At 50.5% G+C, this 18,469-nt stretch overlaps 7 protein-coding genes across 7 annotated transcripts; 2 read left to right on the top strand and 5 right to left on the bottom strand.

The window, feature by feature from the left end:
* Positions 1-157: 157 nt before the first annotated feature.
* VTN00DRAFT_4817 (uncharacterized protein) lies at positions 158-1,183 on the bottom strand (the record flags this gene model as incomplete). Its single annotated transcript, XM_069431281.1, has 3 exons — positions 158-296; positions 595-693; positions 942-1,183. 3 exons carry the CDS (start codon positions 1,181-1,183, stop codon positions 158-160), a joined length of 480 nt encoding a protein of 159 aa, XP_069290332.1.
* A 2,059-nt stretch (positions 1,184-3,242) lies between these two features.
* On the top strand, positions 3,243-4,186 carry VTN00DRAFT_4816 (uncharacterized protein; the record flags this gene model as incomplete). The annotated part of the gene is made up of 2 exons (XM_069431280.1): positions 3,243-3,341; positions 3,422-4,186. 2 exons carry the CDS (start codon positions 3,243-3,245, stop codon positions 4,184-4,186), a joined length of 864 nt encoding a protein of 287 aa, XP_069290331.1.
* A 1,610-nt stretch (positions 4,187-5,796) lies between these two features.
* VTN00DRAFT_4815 (uncharacterized protein) lies at positions 5,797-6,948 on the top strand (the record flags this gene model as incomplete). The annotated part of the gene is made up of 1 exon (XM_069431279.1): positions 5,797-6,948. One exon carries the CDS (start codon positions 5,797-5,799, stop codon positions 6,946-6,948), a length of 1,152 nt encoding a protein of 383 aa, XP_069290330.1.
* Positions 6,949-7,616: 668 nt separating this feature from the next.
* VTN00DRAFT_4814 (uncharacterized protein) lies at positions 7,617-9,155 on the bottom strand (the record flags this gene model as incomplete). Its single annotated transcript, XM_069431278.1, has 3 exons — positions 7,617-8,423; positions 8,545-8,858; positions 8,975-9,155. 3 exons carry the CDS (start codon positions 9,153-9,155, stop codon positions 7,617-7,619), a joined length of 1,302 nt encoding a protein of 433 aa, XP_069290329.1.
* A 734-nt stretch (positions 9,156-9,889) lies between these two features.
* On the bottom strand, positions 9,890-11,000 carry VTN00DRAFT_4813 (uncharacterized protein; the record flags this gene model as incomplete). Its single annotated transcript, XM_069431277.1, has 2 exons — positions 9,890-10,434; positions 10,619-11,000. The coding sequence occupies 2 exons, from the start codon at positions 10,998-11,000 to the stop codon at positions 9,890-9,892; spliced, it is 927 nt and encodes a 308-aa protein (XP_069290328.1).
* Positions 11,001-11,572: 572 nt separating this feature from the next.
* VTN00DRAFT_4812 (uncharacterized protein) lies at positions 11,573-14,758 on the bottom strand (the record flags this gene model as incomplete). Its single annotated transcript, XM_069431276.1, has 4 exons — positions 11,573-12,484; positions 12,542-12,856; positions 12,909-14,321; positions 14,378-14,758. 4 exons carry the CDS (start codon positions 14,756-14,758, stop codon positions 11,573-11,575), a joined length of 3,021 nt encoding a protein of 1,006 aa, XP_069290327.1.
* A 689-nt stretch (positions 14,759-15,447) lies between these two features.
* On the bottom strand, positions 15,448-16,815 carry VTN00DRAFT_4811 (uncharacterized protein; the record flags this gene model as incomplete). The annotated part of the gene is made up of 4 exons (XM_069431275.1): positions 15,448-15,659; positions 15,777-15,924; positions 15,997-16,487; positions 16,554-16,815. 4 exons carry the CDS (start codon positions 16,813-16,815, stop codon positions 15,448-15,450), a joined length of 1,113 nt encoding a protein of 370 aa, XP_069290326.1.
* Between the last annotated feature and the right edge of the window lie 1,654 nt (positions 16,816-18,469).

Raw genomic sequence — 18,469 nt, 5'->3', positions numbered from 1 at the left:
GAGAAGCTGCAGCGACGTTGACGGGCCGGCTGCGTGATACGTCGCGCGTCCCTGATGTGATCACTTGACGGTTGCGCGCGCTCTGGCGAGAGCTCTATCTGCGCTCATGGAGTTCGTGCTATACGGAGGAGTGGCGCCTCAGGCGCTCAGCGTTCTCTCAAACAAGATCTGGCGATGACGACGTTGTGCAAGAGGAGGCTGGGGCAAGCCAGATCTTGGCCTGAGGAAGGAACGCCGGCTGGTCCGCGCCTGCCAGCGGTAAGGCGATCGGCCGGCCCTTTTCCGCCGCGCTGGACCTTCAGGCACAACACACGGTTAGCTGCACAGCTTGCGTTTCCTGTCACGTAGAAAGTATGAGGCCAATGGATAGCCTCGGGATCGGGTTTGTTTATCCTGTTTCTATTTCTGTTTTTTTCTTCTAAGGTTTTCCTTCAGTCCGTGTCTGTCACCCCTCTCTGTCCTGCTATCTCGGACTATCTCTATCTCTCGCCCTGCGGGTGGAGAGCCAGTGGAGTCAAGGCGGAGCCGGGGGCGCACGGTCCGCAAAACGCGCTCGCCCCACGGTACGCGTCGAGACGCGTCTGGTATCCATACCGTCCGGTACCGAACACAACCACTATATCCTCTTTTGTCGACTCGCTTCTCCGTGAGCTCTCGAGCCCTAGGTACGGAGCAGCTAGCCAGGCACCTCTTCTGTCAGCTCTGTCAGTCTGCTTCTCTCTGCTCGCTGCATCATTGCCTTTCCTGGTCGATCAATGGCCTGTGTTTTCTTCTTTGTTTGATCCCCATCCTGATGAGGGGCATCTGCATCGTGGAGAGCTCTGGCTTGTCGATAAATGAGGCGTGCCCTCGTGGCAGACTCCTTCGCTGCCCAACATTCTTTCCCTGGCAACCAACCCGACTCCCAACCGTGACTCATGTGCTGTTCCATGCTATCTTACCCCATCCGGCTCCTTGCGCTCAGCGGGGCTGACTGCCCAACTGACAGCCGCCGAGTCCGCTCGATGGGAATGCCGTCATCGAGGGCGGTGCTATGCTGACTCGTCGAATTGAGTTCTGGATCTGCACCGGCCCGGATGCACCCTGCATCTTCACCCCCGCCGGCATGCTCAGCAAATCCCCAAGCTCCTCGTGCGAGCAGTCCCAGCTGAGACAGCATCCGAGAAATTTCGGACGATTCCATGCTCTTCAGAATCCCCACAAGAATTATCTACAGAGACTTCAGGAGTCGAATTTTTTTTCCCGTGACCCCGCATTGGCGTAAAGCAACAGTGATCTCTCATGAACAGAGAGTATTGCCCCGACAAGCTCGAATTACCATGTCCAGTAGCTTACCCTTTGGTATCTTCACCTTGTCAGACTAACCGTTTGAATCATATATTACCTGGAATGTCCACTGCCTTCAACTGGCGAACTGGTCGTACAGCCTGCGCACGCGACCTGTGCTGACTGGTTACCCCGGTGGTTCATCCGCCTGGATTTTTCGACGTGCATCTTGTAGACATTTCTGCAGCATGATGTTCAAGGCAGTAAGTAAAACGCCCGTTTGTTGATAGGCTGTACTGCCCTGTCTAGATCTTGTCTAGGACCCTTCTTCCTGGCTGTCAAGAATTTTTAGGTTTCGTCTTCCATACTCGAGATTGGTCCTGAGGACCTAAAGCTAAAGCACTAGCGTGGGTGACGCATTTTACGTCTTTATCCTAGCTATCCAGTAAGAGTCCCGCACACACGCACAATAATTCTTCCTTGTCAGACTTTTTGCAACTACGCATGGAACCCCCCCACCCCCCCCGTTTTCGTGGTTATTCGAAAAGACTAGGGATTCCTTCCATGTTTGACATTGCTGGCCAGTTTTTAGCGGGGGTCGGAGAACCGAAGATCCTGCCCCGTGCGTATCATCAATGGGTATCATTCCATCATTCTTCGAACCGCCGCAAGTAGTACTCACTGCTTAACCTAATTTCACAATGGCTCTAGAAATGGCCACAGATCACACACTCTACGCGCCTACCATGCGAACGCTGATCGACACGGGCCGCAAATAGACGCGTTTTCAGATGTAACCTCAGCCACTCGGATCTGTAAGCGGAAATTCAGTCCAATACTGCAGGAAATCCGCGCCTTCTCCTACGGGATCATTCGCCGACCCTGTCTGTATCCCTGTCATGAGTTCTGCCGGCTGAAAAGTGAGAGCCAGGATGAAGAGGTAAGATCCTGTTACTTCACTAAAATCTCGAGTTCCAATCGGGTATATATAAAGCAAAGGATCAATGTGGATAAGGACTCAGAATAAGTATTGTCTCTTGGCATACCATGCGGAATGTCCCTCCCTAAGCCTGAAGTCTTTGGACTCGGTAGGTGGTACGTTTCCAGCTTTGGTATAGTATCTCAACTTCACAGCTATCCATCACAGTCCTATGCTTGAAAAGAACAGGATTATTGTATTTCTGCGGAAGGTAAGTAGAATCTGTACCGAATGTGACTTTATTTAATATACAGACAGGTGTCAGATAGGCAACCACTTTGGGATTTCCTCCATGAGGTCACCGAAAAGGTTCATGTCATAAATGTAAACCCAGATGGCTGCCTGTCGGTCTATATGAGATAATCATGACAAGCAGAGACAAAAGCTCTATCAATGTAAGAAACAGCCGGGAGGCATGGACTTTCTTGTCACTGGACGACCCTGGTGTTGCTATCTTCAGGCGTAGGTACTAATTGTGTCTCCTCAAAGGATCCATACCTACCTCGGCCGGTAAACGAGGAAGTATTCATTCCAGGGCTAGCGATCGATCAGATGATGAGGATTTATCCAATGCGTGATTACCACCTTTCCGGAATTCAGTGCACATGATCGGATCGAGGAATGAAGCTTGCATTGGAATTATGCAAAACATCATCTGGCTGAACGGATCAAGGCCGCTATCGCAGCATCTGCATCGACGGCCAATCAGAGCGCTCGACGCCACGGCCTTGGAAGCGTGACCCCGGCCCGTCCCCCGCTTCTATCAGGCCAGCGCCCGCATCAGCCTGCAACACCACATCCCTCCATTACCCCTCTTTCGGTTTTTTCGAGTTTTTTTTTTCTGTGCTGGATACTGTGATAGATGTCCTGACATTCCCTATATAACCTACTGAGCTAGAAAAGCCTTGCCTGATGAGGAAATCTTTATAGAGTCTTTCTTTTTAGCCCCCGCGCTTATCGCAGCTTATCACTCCTATCTATCACATCGCACAACGCCATGGGTGACTACGGACAGACCCAGGCAGAGATTCCTGAAAATATGCATGGGGCGCCTGCAGCAGAGGAAGATGTCTCGGTTCTGGTGACTGGCTTTGGGGTATACGCGAAGCTCTATCCCCCCTTTGCTTCTAATAGACGTCAGGAAGCGACGATAAGATTGGAACTCACAATGACAAGCCCTTCAGAACCAACCCTGTCAACGCGTCATTCATGATCGCCTCCTCCCTACCATCCGCATTGACCCTTCCGCCAAAAGGATCATCATCGACATCGTCCTCCACCAGCGGTCATGCTGCCCGCCAAATCCGCATCCACACTCACCCCGCCCCGATCCCCGTGTCCTACGAAACCGTACGGATCTCGATCCCAACCATCCTCGACGACTTCGCACGCACCCACAATGGCCGCCGCCCCGACATAACCATCCACATCGGCATCTCCCCGACGAGGGACTACTATTCCGTCGAGACGCTGGCGCGCCGCGACCAGTACTGCATGTCAGACATATACGGCAAGACGGGGTACGATGACGGAGAAAAAGTGTGGAAGGAGCTGGGTCTACCGACCGTATTAAGACCCGGCCCCGCAGAAGAAGACCCTTTTCCCACGTCTACTACCACAGCAGCACCACCAAAACCCCTCCACCGCTCCCACCCCTCCCCCGCAGACGCGCACTTCCTGCAGACCTGGAAATCGTTCGCCCCGGAGGGAACCGACATCCGGATTTCCGAAGACGCGGGCCGGTATCTGTGCGAGTTCATCTTCTACACGAGCCTGTCGACGGCGCTGCGGGAGGGGCGGGACCGGAGCGTGATCTTCTTCCATGTTCCCGGGTGGTGCGATGAAGAGAATGTCAAGGTGGGGACTGACGTTGCGGTTGCGTTGGTTAAGACGTTAGTGAGGTGCTGGGTTGATGAGAGGGATGACGCCAAGAAGGCGTGAATACATACATGATGGATATCACTACGGATTGATTGATGGGTGTATCTTGCAGCGGACAATTTCGAATTCAAATATCTTTTTGATTGGCGCATACATACCTATGTCGTTTTGGTATCGCTATTGCTATATACGCCACTAAGTTAACGAGTTTACGAATACGAACATCTGCCATTATTTGCATTTCGACTTGAATTAACAATTTCATTACTAATGGTATATATATATGCTAGCTAGCAGCTACCACAGCAACGGCGGGATGACTCTGTACTCATCTTTATTTTTTATCTCCGTTTTTTCATGATCAACAGAACATATGCATGCATATGCATATGACGTGGCAGAGGCAGAGCCAGCTGGATGAATTGTCAGGCAAACTTTGATGGCAACTATACCCACATTTAGATACCTACCTAGGTACCTAGGTAGTATACATAGTAAGGTTGCAAGGCACTGATATCACATGCTTCATTTTCTGTAACAACTTCGCAGTATTTGCCTGAGGTGCATAATGCATGTGCAGTGTGTACTATGCATAGGAACATATATAGTCCAATGTGATAGGTTAGGTAGTAAGCACAACTTCGGCTTGATTGATTGAAAGATTGATAACTTCTATCTTAAGATCTATGTACAGTACAATACTATGTGACAACAGGCAATAAAGATTAGAGACTATTACTATTAGACACTACACCTATTTAGCATCATCACACACTCAGATCCATGTATACTATGTAGTATACAGGCCACCACATAGGTAAAGAAAGAAGATTTGCAGCAGTCAGAAAAGATTGAAGCAGAAGAGGGGAGGAGAGAGGTGAACTACCTATAAAAATGTGACTAGATTCCCCCCCCTTATCTCTAAATTTAATGGCTTTTAGATGTTTAGATTATAAAGAAGCTAAGTGTTCTTTGAGTTGTCTTGTTGCTTGGCTTCCGGAGGTATATGATCGATTGCTTTTATGCTGTAGTGCCTTTTAGAGATTGCTTGAAAAGATCAACCACTTCTTCAGAGACGTGCTCTAATATTTTATTAAAAGTTAAAAATAGGTACAAATTATATGCGCTGACTCCTTACCATGGAGATTTTACGTTTGCTAATGTTATATTTATACTTGCTTTATCTCCATGCCTTATTTTATCTCGTTCTTATCATTGCGAAGTGTACGTAGTAGATAGCTGGGTTTTCTTTCTATATACATGCACTTTTTTTTTTGTTGGGTGAGAACACGCGAACACGCGATTCACCTGGTAAGCATCATCGCGTCTGGATGCTTAGGCAGCCTAGAGGGGGAATGTTCTAATAATCATTTTGTTCTTTGACAGGAGAATAGAGAAACACCATCCTTGTCTAATCGGCGCGTTGACATCACACAACTGATGTTCCCGAACCCAAACCTCGGGCGGGCCCGTCTGCCGTCCCCGCTCGTTCTCGAAATTTAAACCTAATCTAGACCCGACATGGATTTTAATAAACGCTCCACAAACATATTCATTGCCTTTTCTTTTCTTTTCTTTTCTTTTTTTTCTAACCTGAAATTTTTCGTCTACTTCCTTATCTATCTATCATCTCCATCGACATCAATTAGGTACATACATCAGAACCAGAAATGGAGCGATTGAGATTCCCTGCCCCAACATCCCCAACCTCGATAGCGCTACTGGCCGTGCTGGCCCTGGCGCCGTTGGTCATCCTCCCGCGCTTCAGGATCGTCAATATCAATATCAGACCGGGTCGTTTTCTCCAATTGAGAAAACGCAGTGACAATGAGAAATATGAAGAGACCGAGGTCGTTTCACTACGGATCTACCCCATCAAATCATGTCGCGGGTTCGAAGTCTCCAGGACCACGCTGCGCAAGCAGGGTCTGGACCTCGACCGGCGGTGGATGTTCGTCGACGCGAAGACGAACGAGTTTCTCACCATACGTCAGATCCCTGAGATGACCCTGATCAATACGGGTCTGAGTCCCGATGGGGAGTTTCTCGAGCTGAGCATCGCCAAAGACAGTGACAATGACGTTGAAAAGAAAGAGAAGGTGATCAGCATCCCCGCGTACCCAACCCCCGACTGGCTCGCCGCCCACACGACCCTGGAGCGCGTCAAGATCTGGGACGTCGAGACAGATGGATACCTCTACGGCCCCGGGACGACCGGCGTGAACGAGTTCTTCTCGACCTTCCTGAACCGCGAGGTCCGTCTCGTCTACAAGGGCCCGACGCCGCGCGTGCTCCGCGGCAACGCGGACCCGCAACTCCTCGGACGCGAGCAGGACACGTTCTTCCCGGACGTGCTGCCCCTGTTGATCGGGTCGGAGGCCTCCCTGAGGGAGCTGAACGAGAGGCTGGAGAGGAAGGGCGAGGAGCCCATCACCATCGAGCGGTTCCGGCCGAATATCATCGTCCGGGGCACGGAGCCGTGGGTGGAGGATCGGTGGAAGGTGGTTCGTTTCAGTGCAGCAGCAGCATCAGATGATGAAGCATCAACTTCCTCATCGTCGAAGCAGCAGCCGCTCGACATCGATATCGTCGCCCGCTGCGCGCGATGCCAGGTCCCCAACGTGGACCCGGCCACGGCGCAGAAGCACCGCCACGAGCCCTGGGACACGCTCATGGCGTACCGTCGCGTGGATGAGGGGATCAAGTTCAAGCCATGCTTCGGCATGATGGGGGTGCCGCGGAACGAAGGGGAGATCGAGGTCGGGATGAAGATGGAGGTGTTGGACGTGACGGATGGGCATCGGTATATTAAGGGGTTCTAAATCTAATCTAAATGCTGAATTTGTATTTTTCTTTCTTTCTTTCTCTCTTTCTTCCGGGTTTTTTTTCACTGTATTATGGCAGCGATGAGATGAGATGAGGCTCCGATCTGAATGGGCAGGGACAAAAGGATAAAAGTTAAAGCTGAGCTTTGATGGTTGCTGCTACGGTGCTGTACATTAGGTACTGTACATACATAGGTAGTTTTCATGTCATCTCCCTCGGGTGTTCCAGGGCTAGTATCATTGGCTATTTTCTTTCCTTTCCTGACAGGTTCCATGGAAGAATGATCGGGATCAGCCCCATCCATCAGATAGAGATCTTGATTGACAGGAGGGCTTGCTTGGAATAATAAGAAAGATTTGAATTGATCTGGATCGGCAACGTGAGGGATCTGTGTTATCTTTTATAAGGTATTAGATGAATCATTTGATTTGCCTGCTTTGCCTGCTTCTGAGTCTTTGTGATCTAGGACCCGGAAAAGGTGGCGGTGGTGGTGGTAAAAAATCATATTAAATCCAATTTCGTATTCTTCCATTCAAAGTGTCATATACAAACAAAGATGACCTGTTTAACGAAAAAAAAAAAACATTCTGCCTAGTCTAAACGATGGCTTCTACCGCACATACCCCCTTCGTCTATTCCAACACCTCTTAGAACGACATATAGATCAACCCTGAACAGACCTTCCCAGATCCCCCACATACCAATCCACCAACGCCCTACAAGCCAACGCATCCTCAAGACTATCATGCCCGTTCCTCCCGCATTGGATCTTCCACCCCAATCTCACGTCCGCAAGACTCTTCAACGACCTTCCTCCTCCCTCCCCCTTGCCGTCGGGACGTTTCTTCTTCTCCTCCTTCTCCTTGCGCCCTTCTTCTTCGCCCTGCTCCTGTTGCTGCTCCTTTTCCTTTTGCTCTTCCTTCTCCCTCTCCCGCTTCTTCCAAACCCCCTCAACGAGAAACGTATCCACCACCCTCGTATGGATCCACCTCAGCGCCAAAAAGTCATTATTCCCACCGTGCACGACGACGATCGTCTCGGGCCCCACGAACCGCCAGAGCTGCTGCCGCGCGGCGTCCCGGCCCATAAGGCACGTCCGCTTCCGGCGGGCGGCCTCGATCATGCCGCGGGTGACGCCCGAGTAGCGCGTGTTGAAGTGCCGCATGGGCACGGACGGGTAGACGAGCGAGTCGATGAGGGTTTCGCCGGTGAAGTAGTCGACGGCGGTGAGGCGGATGAGTTCGGACTCGCCGTGGGCAGAGGTGCCCATTTCGCTGTCGAGGGCGATGGCTTTGCGGGGGGAGGGCGGTGGATGTTTATTTTTGGTCTTGCTCTTGCTGTTTTGGTGTTGCGGTGTCTTGTGCAGCATCCACTGGGCCTCGAGCTCGCCGGGGGCGTAGTCCTCGCAGACGTGGTGCTCAGCGAAGGTGCAGCCGGGTTGCCAGAGCTTGTTTGCGCAGCATGTGTAGAGCTGTATTATGTTAATAAATAAACGTAAGTTGGCTGAATATTGTAGATAGAGGGCAAAAAATCAAGTTTTTTGTATTTTCCTCTTTGGGAAGATCGCTCGTCTTGGATAGAGATAGACCTACCTTGCATACGACAGCACCCGGATGGAACCTGCACGGATATTTCTTCTTCTTTTCCTCTTTCTCTGTTTTCTTTTCTTTCGTCTCGTCTGGTGAGGGGACTTCGACGGTGACGGTGATGTCGTCCTCTTTAACAGGTTCATCAACGGCGGCGTCTTCTTTCTTCTTGTCGACAGGTTCCTCCTCGTCAGCGACCGCATCCGCGTCCACTGGATCCCCATCTCCTTGGCGGTCAGGAGATACATTCTCGAGCCGAGATTCCGCCTCATCAGAATCAGATTTGGATTTGGGTTGGCGGTTTCTCGTCCGCATGCGCACTGGAAATGAACAGACGTTAAATTATATTGATAATAACGCAGTTGGTAATGATGCAGTGGTCGTGTTGCGTTGTGTTGGGTTGGTAAGAGAAAGACAAGAAGACGAAGTGGCTCACAGTGGCAGTTCCTGCATCTCCTCATCTTCCATAAAGCCTCGGAATCTAGGGGTTCCAACTTGTAGCCATCACTCTTGAGTACCTCAACCGAATGGACCAGGAAGCTCAACCGTTCCCAGTACGTCTGGGAGTAGGGGATTTCGGTAGCAGTAACGCTTTTTCGCTGTGGTTGGGAGGACATTGTGTATTATGCTATAGGCACCATGTTAGAGTGTATGGCCTGATAGAAATTCAAAACAAGTATAGAATCGAAGGCTGACTGACTGACTGACTGACTGACTGACTCATAGAGCTGCGGGCAGAATCATAATCGTGAGGACATGTCTGTACTCGCTTTGTTTTGCAGGAAATGAATGGCTCTTGACGAGGCTGAGCGAGCGAGGTTGTTGTCTCATGCAGCGCTACGGGCAGCCAGCTACCCCAAGGCTGATTCTTGTAGCGCCGTGGTTGCGCCAATCTGGTGACTCGAGGTCGATGCCTGGTGTGCTCCTACCTCATGAATAGCAAGTCGTCTAGGACTTCATCCTAAGCCGTTATACAGTAGAACAGAAGTTGGTATCTTAAAGATACCCGGTGCAAGGCAACGAATGGAGAGCAGTGCCACCTTTGAGGCATAATGCATTATGCTTCATGCGATAAACGGTGGCCGGTGACCTATTAAAGTCCACAATATCCAACGTCGGTTATGTACAGCGCCTGAGGCAGGAATTCTATGCAACATAAATGCGGAGTACTCCGCACAGCCACCATCGCCTGGCTGCTTAAATTCCCTGCACGACTTTGCTGCCTCGACAATGTAACTATTTGCTATCGTTCCTCACAAGCAAAGTCAATTGGAAAAGTTTCAGGTCCATCGCTCTCGTCGCCTTTAAAATCATGGCGCGACGTGCATGTCTGCTGCAAATTCAAATTCGACTACGCGAACCTCTGCTGGAAGTACTGCTCAAACGTAGTCCGCTGCACCTCGGGAAACAGATGATTATGAGTCTGGCCCTTGGGTCGCCAGAATCTGCCTTCCCCCTGTATCCCCTTGACGAGGAACCAGAAATCCACCGGGAAGCTGCTGGCGCCCTGCAGCTCCCTCGGCGCCTGCGACGGGTCCGCCACGACGCGGTGCATCTCCTCGTGCGAGATGATGTCCTTCTTCACGGGCCTGCCCGAGTACCTCTGCAGCAGCGCCGCGATCTCGTTGTGGCTGATGTGGTCGCTGGGGAAGTTCAGCATCGCGTTCTCCGACTTCTCCGACTCGCACAGCGACGCGACGAGGTACGCCGCGAAGTCGTCCAGGTGCGTGTAGTCTGCCTTGGCGTCCGCGTCGCCGATGATGTGGAAGGTGTAGCTGTCGACGTCTTTCTGCGTCCAGGGGCACCAGACCTTCTCGCGGTCCTGGTTGTAGAAGTCTCCGCAGCCGATCAGGGTGTATGTCATCTTGCCCGAGTTGACGGCCGGATGGCGGAGGACTTGCTCGTTGCATATGTCTTTGATGTTCCACATCTGCAGGAAGAAAAAGGAATTGGGTTATTCGGCTGCCTTGTGTAGATGACCAGGCTGGTTGCCAGATACTTATATGTGGTAATTGCTGCATTGTAGTCCACGATCCCGGAGGGAGAGAAGAGAGAGAGTGTGTGTGAGTGAAGAACTTACAGGATGAACATACCCCCTCGGACTCCCCCGGCTTCCTGTAGATATTATGCATCCCATACTCACTGGGATAAAATCTCTTGACACCAGCATCTGCCGCTGCATCCTGGATCAAGCCCTGCGCCTTCAGGGCCTTCCCGTTCAGTGCGCTGACCACGACATCCACTTCCTTGAGCGCAGCTGCTAAATCCTCCCGTCTGGCCGTGGTCAGGTCAAAATTGTACGTCTCGACATGTTGAGCCTGCTCTGCGACCTGTAACTTTTTGTTCGGGGAGATGAACGCGATGATGTTGAAGGACTGCCGCTTGCAGCCGAGCAGGGCGCGGAGAATGCAGTTGCCGATCTGGCCGTTGGCGCCGAAGAGAGCGATGGTTTTGAAGGCCATGTTTTTGGTTTGTTGAAACCGCGAGTCGGATTGTCGTAGACTCCGTTTCTGGAGGCTCCAAGCCCATGTTTCCTTTTAGCGGTATATCGACGTTCGTCTGATCGCATCATGTCGACGTCATCTGGTCAGTAGAAATAGCTACATTAATTTGCTATACCTCAACAGGCATCAATTTTCTACTTGGATTATTGCACGTCTATCTTTTCATTTTGTGAATGATGACCTAAAGGTTGGCATATGTATAAATTTCAAACAAATTTCGGATGTCCCGATGGAACGACCTCCGCGGGAGTCACGAGCATTTTATAAAAGGGATTTAGAGACGCCCAAATCCATGAAAACATAGAGAAAGACTACCTAAGTGACTATTGATCTGATTTGTAAATTATTTTTGATATGATCCCGGACTTTTAATTCACTCCCGTACATACAACGTTGAGGTTATGCTGGAAAGCATCAACAGATGGTGATCCACAAAAAGCAATCAATACATTAATAAGCACAATAACATGGTACTTTGAACAAGATACTCTTGAGACCATGTAAGGACTGGGATATCCGGTGTCATGCACCTAATTCTTCATCTGCTTGCTGGTCGAGACACACCAGTTGTTCCACTCGGTGAAGAACGACGGCTGCACATGGCACTTCTTGCTGAGAAGCTGCTCCTTGCGCGTCGCAGCATAGATGTCGACGATGCCAGACAGGGAACTCCTATCATGTGCTACCAGGACTTTAGCCAGTAGGAGACTGGCCTGGCTGCAGGACGCGGCATGCGTAGGCGGACCGCTGAGAGTAGCCTCTTTGTGGACGGCTTTGAGAAGCTCCCAGACAGGCTCTGCGGACTCGACGCTCGGAACGGCCGAACCCTTGCAAAGCCTGGTGTATTCGCGAAGCACGGAGTTGGCCTTCCCGGAGATCTGCTTGACGGTCGATCTGCGGGTCAACCTCAGCAGCGGAAGGATCAGGTCGAGGGCGAGGACGTTCGAGTGGCACTTCTTCACGTAGATCTCCAGCAGGTCGAGCACCCTGTTCTTGAAGTTGACCATGGTCTCTTTGGCGTCTTTCTTGTCCTTCTTCTTTGACATGGCTTGCTTCCGGGCACGGAACACCTTCACTAGTTGATCGTCGATGGCTTCCATCTCGTCGTCGTTCATGTCCTCGTCCGAGGAGGCGTCGCTTTCTTCCTTCAGATCCTGATCGGCTCGGTGGGTGCCCAGAGCTTCAGCAAGCTTGGCATCAAAATCAGCAAGTTCGTCCTCATTCTCATCTTCCTGTTCGTCGTCGGAACCGCTTTCCTCGTCGTCGTCATCGTCGTCGCTGTCTCCTTCAGAAGCACTTCCTGAACCGTCCGCGTCGACCACCTCGACATCACTGTCTTCTTCGTCCATATCATCAGCGTCCACCATCTCCTCGTCCTCGTCATCGCCTTTCTGCTCGAACATCTCTTGTTGACCAGCAAGGCTCTCCTTTGCTTCCAACACCTAAAATGCGCAGACCATGTCAGTCTCGGTATGCAAACAGTACAGTGGGGCACATACGGAGATCAATGATTCAAGTCCATCCGCAGTCACCTGGTCCGCAAAGACGGTGAAAACCTGCTCACTCATACGACGGAAGAGCTGCGAAGGTTTCGACGCGAAACTGAGAAGGATCTCGACCAAAGCGTCGGACGCGTCAGAGATATCTTCCTTCTCAGACTTTTTATCACCCAGAAACTTCGAGTAGCAGAATCCGAGTTCGTCCAGCATAGATACCGCGTCGCCATCGCCATTGTACACCTGCAAAATGGTCATCGAGTAAAGGAGTTTGAACGCCTGCACTCCAGAGCTTCCTTTCTTCTCGCTATGCTTTTCCTGCGGCCCTGTTAGCCCAAGAAAATGACAACTTTCTGAAGATAGAACATACCTTCGAAAGCTTCTTCAATGACTTGTAAGCGCCCTCCACAGACTCGCGAACAACGTCGTCCGTCTCAATGATAAACGTGCCAAATTCGCCGGATTTGGCTGCGTCGCGAATCTTACGGACCACAGCGTAGGGAAGAGCAGCCGGGTCTTTACGGATACTGATCAGACTACTCAGGCAGGTGTTGATCCTGTTCCGGAAGAGCTCCTGAGTTGCTTGAACGAAAGCCGGTTCAGGAGCCGGCCGGTTCAGCTTCGGGTCGCCCTTGTCCATGAAGTATGCAAACCGCACCAAAACAAACAAGATATCCTCAATGACTGAGTCAAAGCCATCACTTGAGGCATTTGCAGCGGATGCTCGGGACCGGACGATCGATACCAAAAGACCAGCAAGATGCTGACGACTCGAGGCCGCGGCTTTCTCGTCATCCGATCCAGGAACGGTAATGAGACGCTCGAATAAGGAAACGATCTGTTTCAAAGCATCAAGGCCTGCCTCGGTGACGATTTTTTCCACGGTCTTGGTCTTTGTGATTTGGTCAAAAGTAACAGATCCAGTTGGTCCCATCAGGCCATTGACCGCAGCAGCGGCAAATTCCGGCTCCTTTGACACTCGAGACTGAATAGATTTGCTAACCTTTACGGCCATCCGATGGAGATATCTGTCCTCGACTGCGAGCTGGTTCATGAGACATCTCACAAGATTCTTCGTAAACACGAGGGAAGCAAAATTCTGAGGAGCCTCGTTAAGGACCTTGATGAAAAGAAGGAAACCCCAGTACTTGCGCTCGTCGGATGAAGCAGCAGCGAAGAGACCATTGTCCACAACTTCAATCCAGAAGTCAACGAAACTTATACGGGACGATTTCGAGGACTTGTCCTTTGATTTCTCCTTCTTCGCCGAAACTTCAAAGATCCTGCTCAAAACAGCATCCCACGCAAAATGAAGCTTCGAGTTCCAGACTCCGGATTGCTTCGCCCCGGTTACCTCCTTCCCGGGTTCGCTGTCGGCAGAGGATTCCCTCATGACTTTAGCAAGACTGCTCTTCTCGCGAGCATCAAGTGGGTCGTCATGTTTCCAGATGTTCTGGGGGAAAGTAGCATTGGGAAAGGCATCCTTCGCAGCGAGCCAGATCGAAACACCTTCAGGCGTCCGCGCGAGGTCGTGGGAACACAGATGTTCAAGGGTCGCTTCCACGAATTTGACATCTACCTTCTGGGTAGCAAGGTCGGAGATGCAGCGGTAGATGATCCATCCGCACTCTTCTCTGAGCCATGGCTTCTTGTTCGCTAGGTCGAACACAACGGTCAGTAGCCGTGACCACTCCCTGAATGGGACACTTGGCTGAAACAGAATCGCAGATTTGATAATCGCCTCTGCTCCAAAGAGACGCCCAAAGTGGCGATCTCTCTCTTCCTGTAATCAATATTAGCCTCTATCCAGTAGTTCCTTGGATCAATGTAGATACGAACCTGACCCGATTCACTCCCAACCGAATTAGACTGCGCCTCCCAAATCTCCAACGTCTTCGAAACACTAATCTCTGAAGAAGAAGCGTCTCTTCCAGACAAGAAAACCTGAGCCAGCACCTCCGTCAACGCGATGGAAAACCCGACCCGCGCAGCTTTCCGACCGCTGCACAGTCCGCGGAAGAGCCTCTGCAGCGCCTTTTGGATCTGCTCGTCGGTCGGGTTCTTGTCGGGCGTGAACCGCGACACCAGCTCCTGGGCCGCCTTCAGCCGGATCTCGTCGTTCTCGTTGGCCAGATCCTCGTAGATCTCGACGAGTTTGACGTCGACGTTGTACGGCTCGCGCCGCCGCTTCCTGGTGGATGCGGTGAAGGGTTGGGACATTTTCTTTTCTTTTATACACGACTAAAAAAATTAAAACAATTCTTTCTTAGTGTAGAAGAAGACCACGGAAGATAGATAATGTAGAGTTTTCCGTGGCCTGTTGTTTCGGTTTTCACGGCGAGTCGCCGATATTTTTTCATCCAGGAACAAAAATTTAAAGAGGTCGCGGACCCGATAAGGATTAGCGCCATCTGATAACAGCACCGCGATGCCAAGAATTCCCTACTACCTCCGCCGTCTTCATCTTTTACCGTACTAATCACAATACCGAATTGAATACAGCATTTAGCTTAGCTACTAGAGTAGATGAAAAAAAATTTAAAATTAAAAAATCTCACACTTGGCTCTACAGGGGTTGTATATACCAAGGCACCAACAAAATTTGCGCTATACTTAGGCGGGTAGGTAGGTAATTTCTGATTTTTCAAGCCTCGCATAGCCGCCTTCTTTGGCTAACAGGGAGAGATAAGTATCTCCGTCTGCTGCCTGGGCTGCCAAAGGTGAGGATGGAACCAAGGAAAATGGAAATTTCAACCTACAATCTATTCTTCCCCGTGACCTGGTTGTTCTGAGGCACTCAGATACGAATGCCAGCACATCCCAACTATATTTCCATATCGCTAACAAAAGGCATACTATTTTCCGCAACATCTAGTCCGTCAATATGTCTTCTATATCAGCCTCGTCAATTAAGACGCCTTGCTACCGCCCAGCCGTCTCTCGATCTCCTCACAGACAGCATTCGTGACCTCAACGGTCGTGCTCTTGCCACCCAAGTCCTGGGTGACAATCCCTTTCTCGCAGACAGATTCTACACAATCCATCAACTGCTTAGCAGCCTCCTTCTCGCCCAGCCAGGCTAGCATCTCGGAGGCCGTCCAGAATGTACCCACAGGGTTCGCTGGGTGGAGTTTCCAGTTAGCATATATAAGAATATATATATAAGCCAGCAGCAGCAGCGGCGGAGTATCCCCTTCCGGGCCCCCCACGGGGAAGGAAGGGATGGAATGTAACGTACCTATTCCCTTGCCTGTGATATCGAAGGCGGAGCCGTGAATTGGCTCAAACATCGACGGGTTCTTCCGCGTCGGATCCAGATTGCTAGTCGGGGCTATTCCGATGGATCCTGCAAGGGCGGCAGCGAGGTCGGAAAGAATGTCGGCGTGCTAAAAATAGGCAGAATTATTCAATAAGAACACATTCCTTGCACAAAAAATGGTATAGAGATGAGGACTTACCAGATTTGTCGCAACGATCGTATCCAAGCTCTCGGGCTTCAAGACCATCCTCGTGGTCATCGCGTCTACGAGCATCTTGTCACATTGCACGTCGGGAAATTGCTTCGCGGTCTCTGCGGCGACCTCATCCCACATCACCAGACCGTTCCGTTGGGCGTTGCTCTTGGTCACGACGGTGATGTGCTTTTTGGGTCGACTCTGAGCGGTTTCAAAGGCGAACTTCATGATCCGCTCCACCGCATGTCGGGTGAATATCGAGACTTCCGTTGATACCTCCCACGGCTTTCCAACGTGACTACGGCCACCCTGGCCGGCGTACTCTCCTTCAGAGTTCTCCCGGATAATGACCCAATCCAGGTCGCCTGTGGTGCAGTTTCGCAGCGGGGATTGAGTGCCCCTGATTACCTTTGTAGGTCTGACGTTTGCGTACTGTTGAAGAGGCTGGCAGATCGCCAGGCGCAGGCCCCAAAGTGAGATGTGGTCCGGCACATCTGGAGATCATTAGCCATCTTAACTGATGTTCTTAGCTGCTGCGTCTATTCTGCGTATTTTCATACCCGGTGCTCCCACAGCTCCAAACAGAATAGCATCGAACTTCTTCAGAGTCTCGAGTCCATCATCGGGGAGGTACTTCCCGTGCTTCTTGTAGTAGTTGCTGCTCCAATCAAAGTGCTCAAATGTAAGGTCGAATGTATTCAGCGTAGAAGCCAGCTTCTTCAGCACCGTGATCCCAGCCGATATTACCTCTGGACCAATGCCATCCGCTGGAATTGAAGCAATTTTGTAAGTTGGCCGTGTGTCAACCTTGCTTGGGGACATGATGATGGCCGTTGCGGGGTTCGGAAGCGGTCCCAATATCTGATGCAACGTCGTCGTATACTTCCACTACTGCCGAGTATGCGATGCCGTATGTACAAGTGCTGGCTGATCCGCGATGTGAAGTTAGTCTCCGAGATTTCTGAATATTTATACTTGTCGGTGTTAAGACCAGTGAGGTCAAAATACAGACCCTTGGAATTTCGTTATTCACTCAAATGCATCGGCTAAACCTGTCCGTTTTATCACTAGGACGGGCTCGATGAGACCAAGTGGGGAGGTGTCCGAAGCTCGAGTATCAACAAGGAGATTATCCGCGCCTAAACGTTCAACCGGTTTACCCGTACCCGATCCTCGGTAGATGAGACGACACACCATTGTTGCATCATTTCAGATAGCAAGTTATTTTTTCTTTTGTTCATGCGTCCATATGATATCTGTAGCTGTGTCGGAAAGAAGATGCGTGGTACTGGCGTAGTCACGTGTCTTCGATTGTTTCAAGCATATCAGAAACGTAGAGGCGGTAATTCTGCAAGTGAGTCAACATTGAAGACGATTATGTTGTATCCTTTATAGTCAGTAGAATTGAAGCTTATTATGAATTATTTCTATACACCAATGTCGGGTGCCGTAACTTTGGCAAACATCCTCCAAAAGGAGGATTTCAGAGAAATTGATCCTGCCCAACAAAAATTCTCAAGAAATCGAAAGGACAGTGCATGTAATTGAATAAATATGGCTTTTCTCTCATAAAGAGGGCTCTATGTCTTTAGGAAGGCTTGATATGCCCGGCTGTGAGTCACAGGATTCTTAAAAGAATATCAGGAATGGCTTCTGATTTGACGAAACCTGAGGCAAGATAAGTTGAGACGGTTGAGCAAAGCAATATCGCGTGGCATTGAGGTGGGCATTTCAAAGAATACCAAAGAAATACCTAGATTTCTGGAGGAGCACCGGCGAGAGTTATCGGCTGATATTGTCTCGGGAGACGCGATAATGTCGCAATGTCCAGGCGCGCCTTTCCAGCGCTATTGGCCATCAAAAAACAACAGACAGATAATTAGGGACTTGACCATTTATTTTGCACCATAGACACCAAAGACCTGTATGCTGAGCATTGGTTATGTGGCTTTGAAAAGTCCATGGGATGTTTCCGTGGGGCGAGTTCCCATGCACGGTCCTCCTTATGAACACATGTGTATTACGTAATTATATTGTGCTAGTTATGCAGTCGGCGACCCGTGCGCAAGAGGCTGAAAGAGGGGTAGGCATCAGCTCAAAAGCTCCGATGCCATTATTCTCCGGCCATGAATCGTGGAGTTTGCACAGCACGGGCTGCACAGAGGCAGGAGCTCGATCTATCCTCTGGGATTGACGATTGCTTCCCTGCGGAGTGCCTAGCGGCCAAGCTGCAAGTGATCTTCGAAGATAGTAGATCGCAGGATGTCACGCGAAGAGGCACTGTGGAGATTTAGCACAGCCACATGGACGACTAGTTATATGATACCTATCTGACAATAGTCTGTAGATCTTGCCCCGATGGATAATACAGAGTGTTCGGGAATTTCGGTTTGGGGACGTGCTGCTGAGGGGCCGCTGCGATAGCCAAAGGTTGATAAGCGATAGTCTTGGGATAAGGTTGGCAAGGAGAACACCG

Source organism: Thermoascus crustaceus (assembly GCF_041956765.1).
Source record: "Thermoascus crustaceus strain CBS 181.67 unplaced genomic scaffold VTN00scaffold_2, whole genome shotgun sequence".
NCBI lineage: Eukaryota > Fungi > Ascomycota > Eurotiomycetes > Eurotiales > Thermoascaceae > Thermoascus > Thermoascus crustaceus.
The sequence above is the reverse complement of the archived record's forward strand: the minus strand, read 5'-3'. Positions and strand labels throughout refer to the sequence as shown.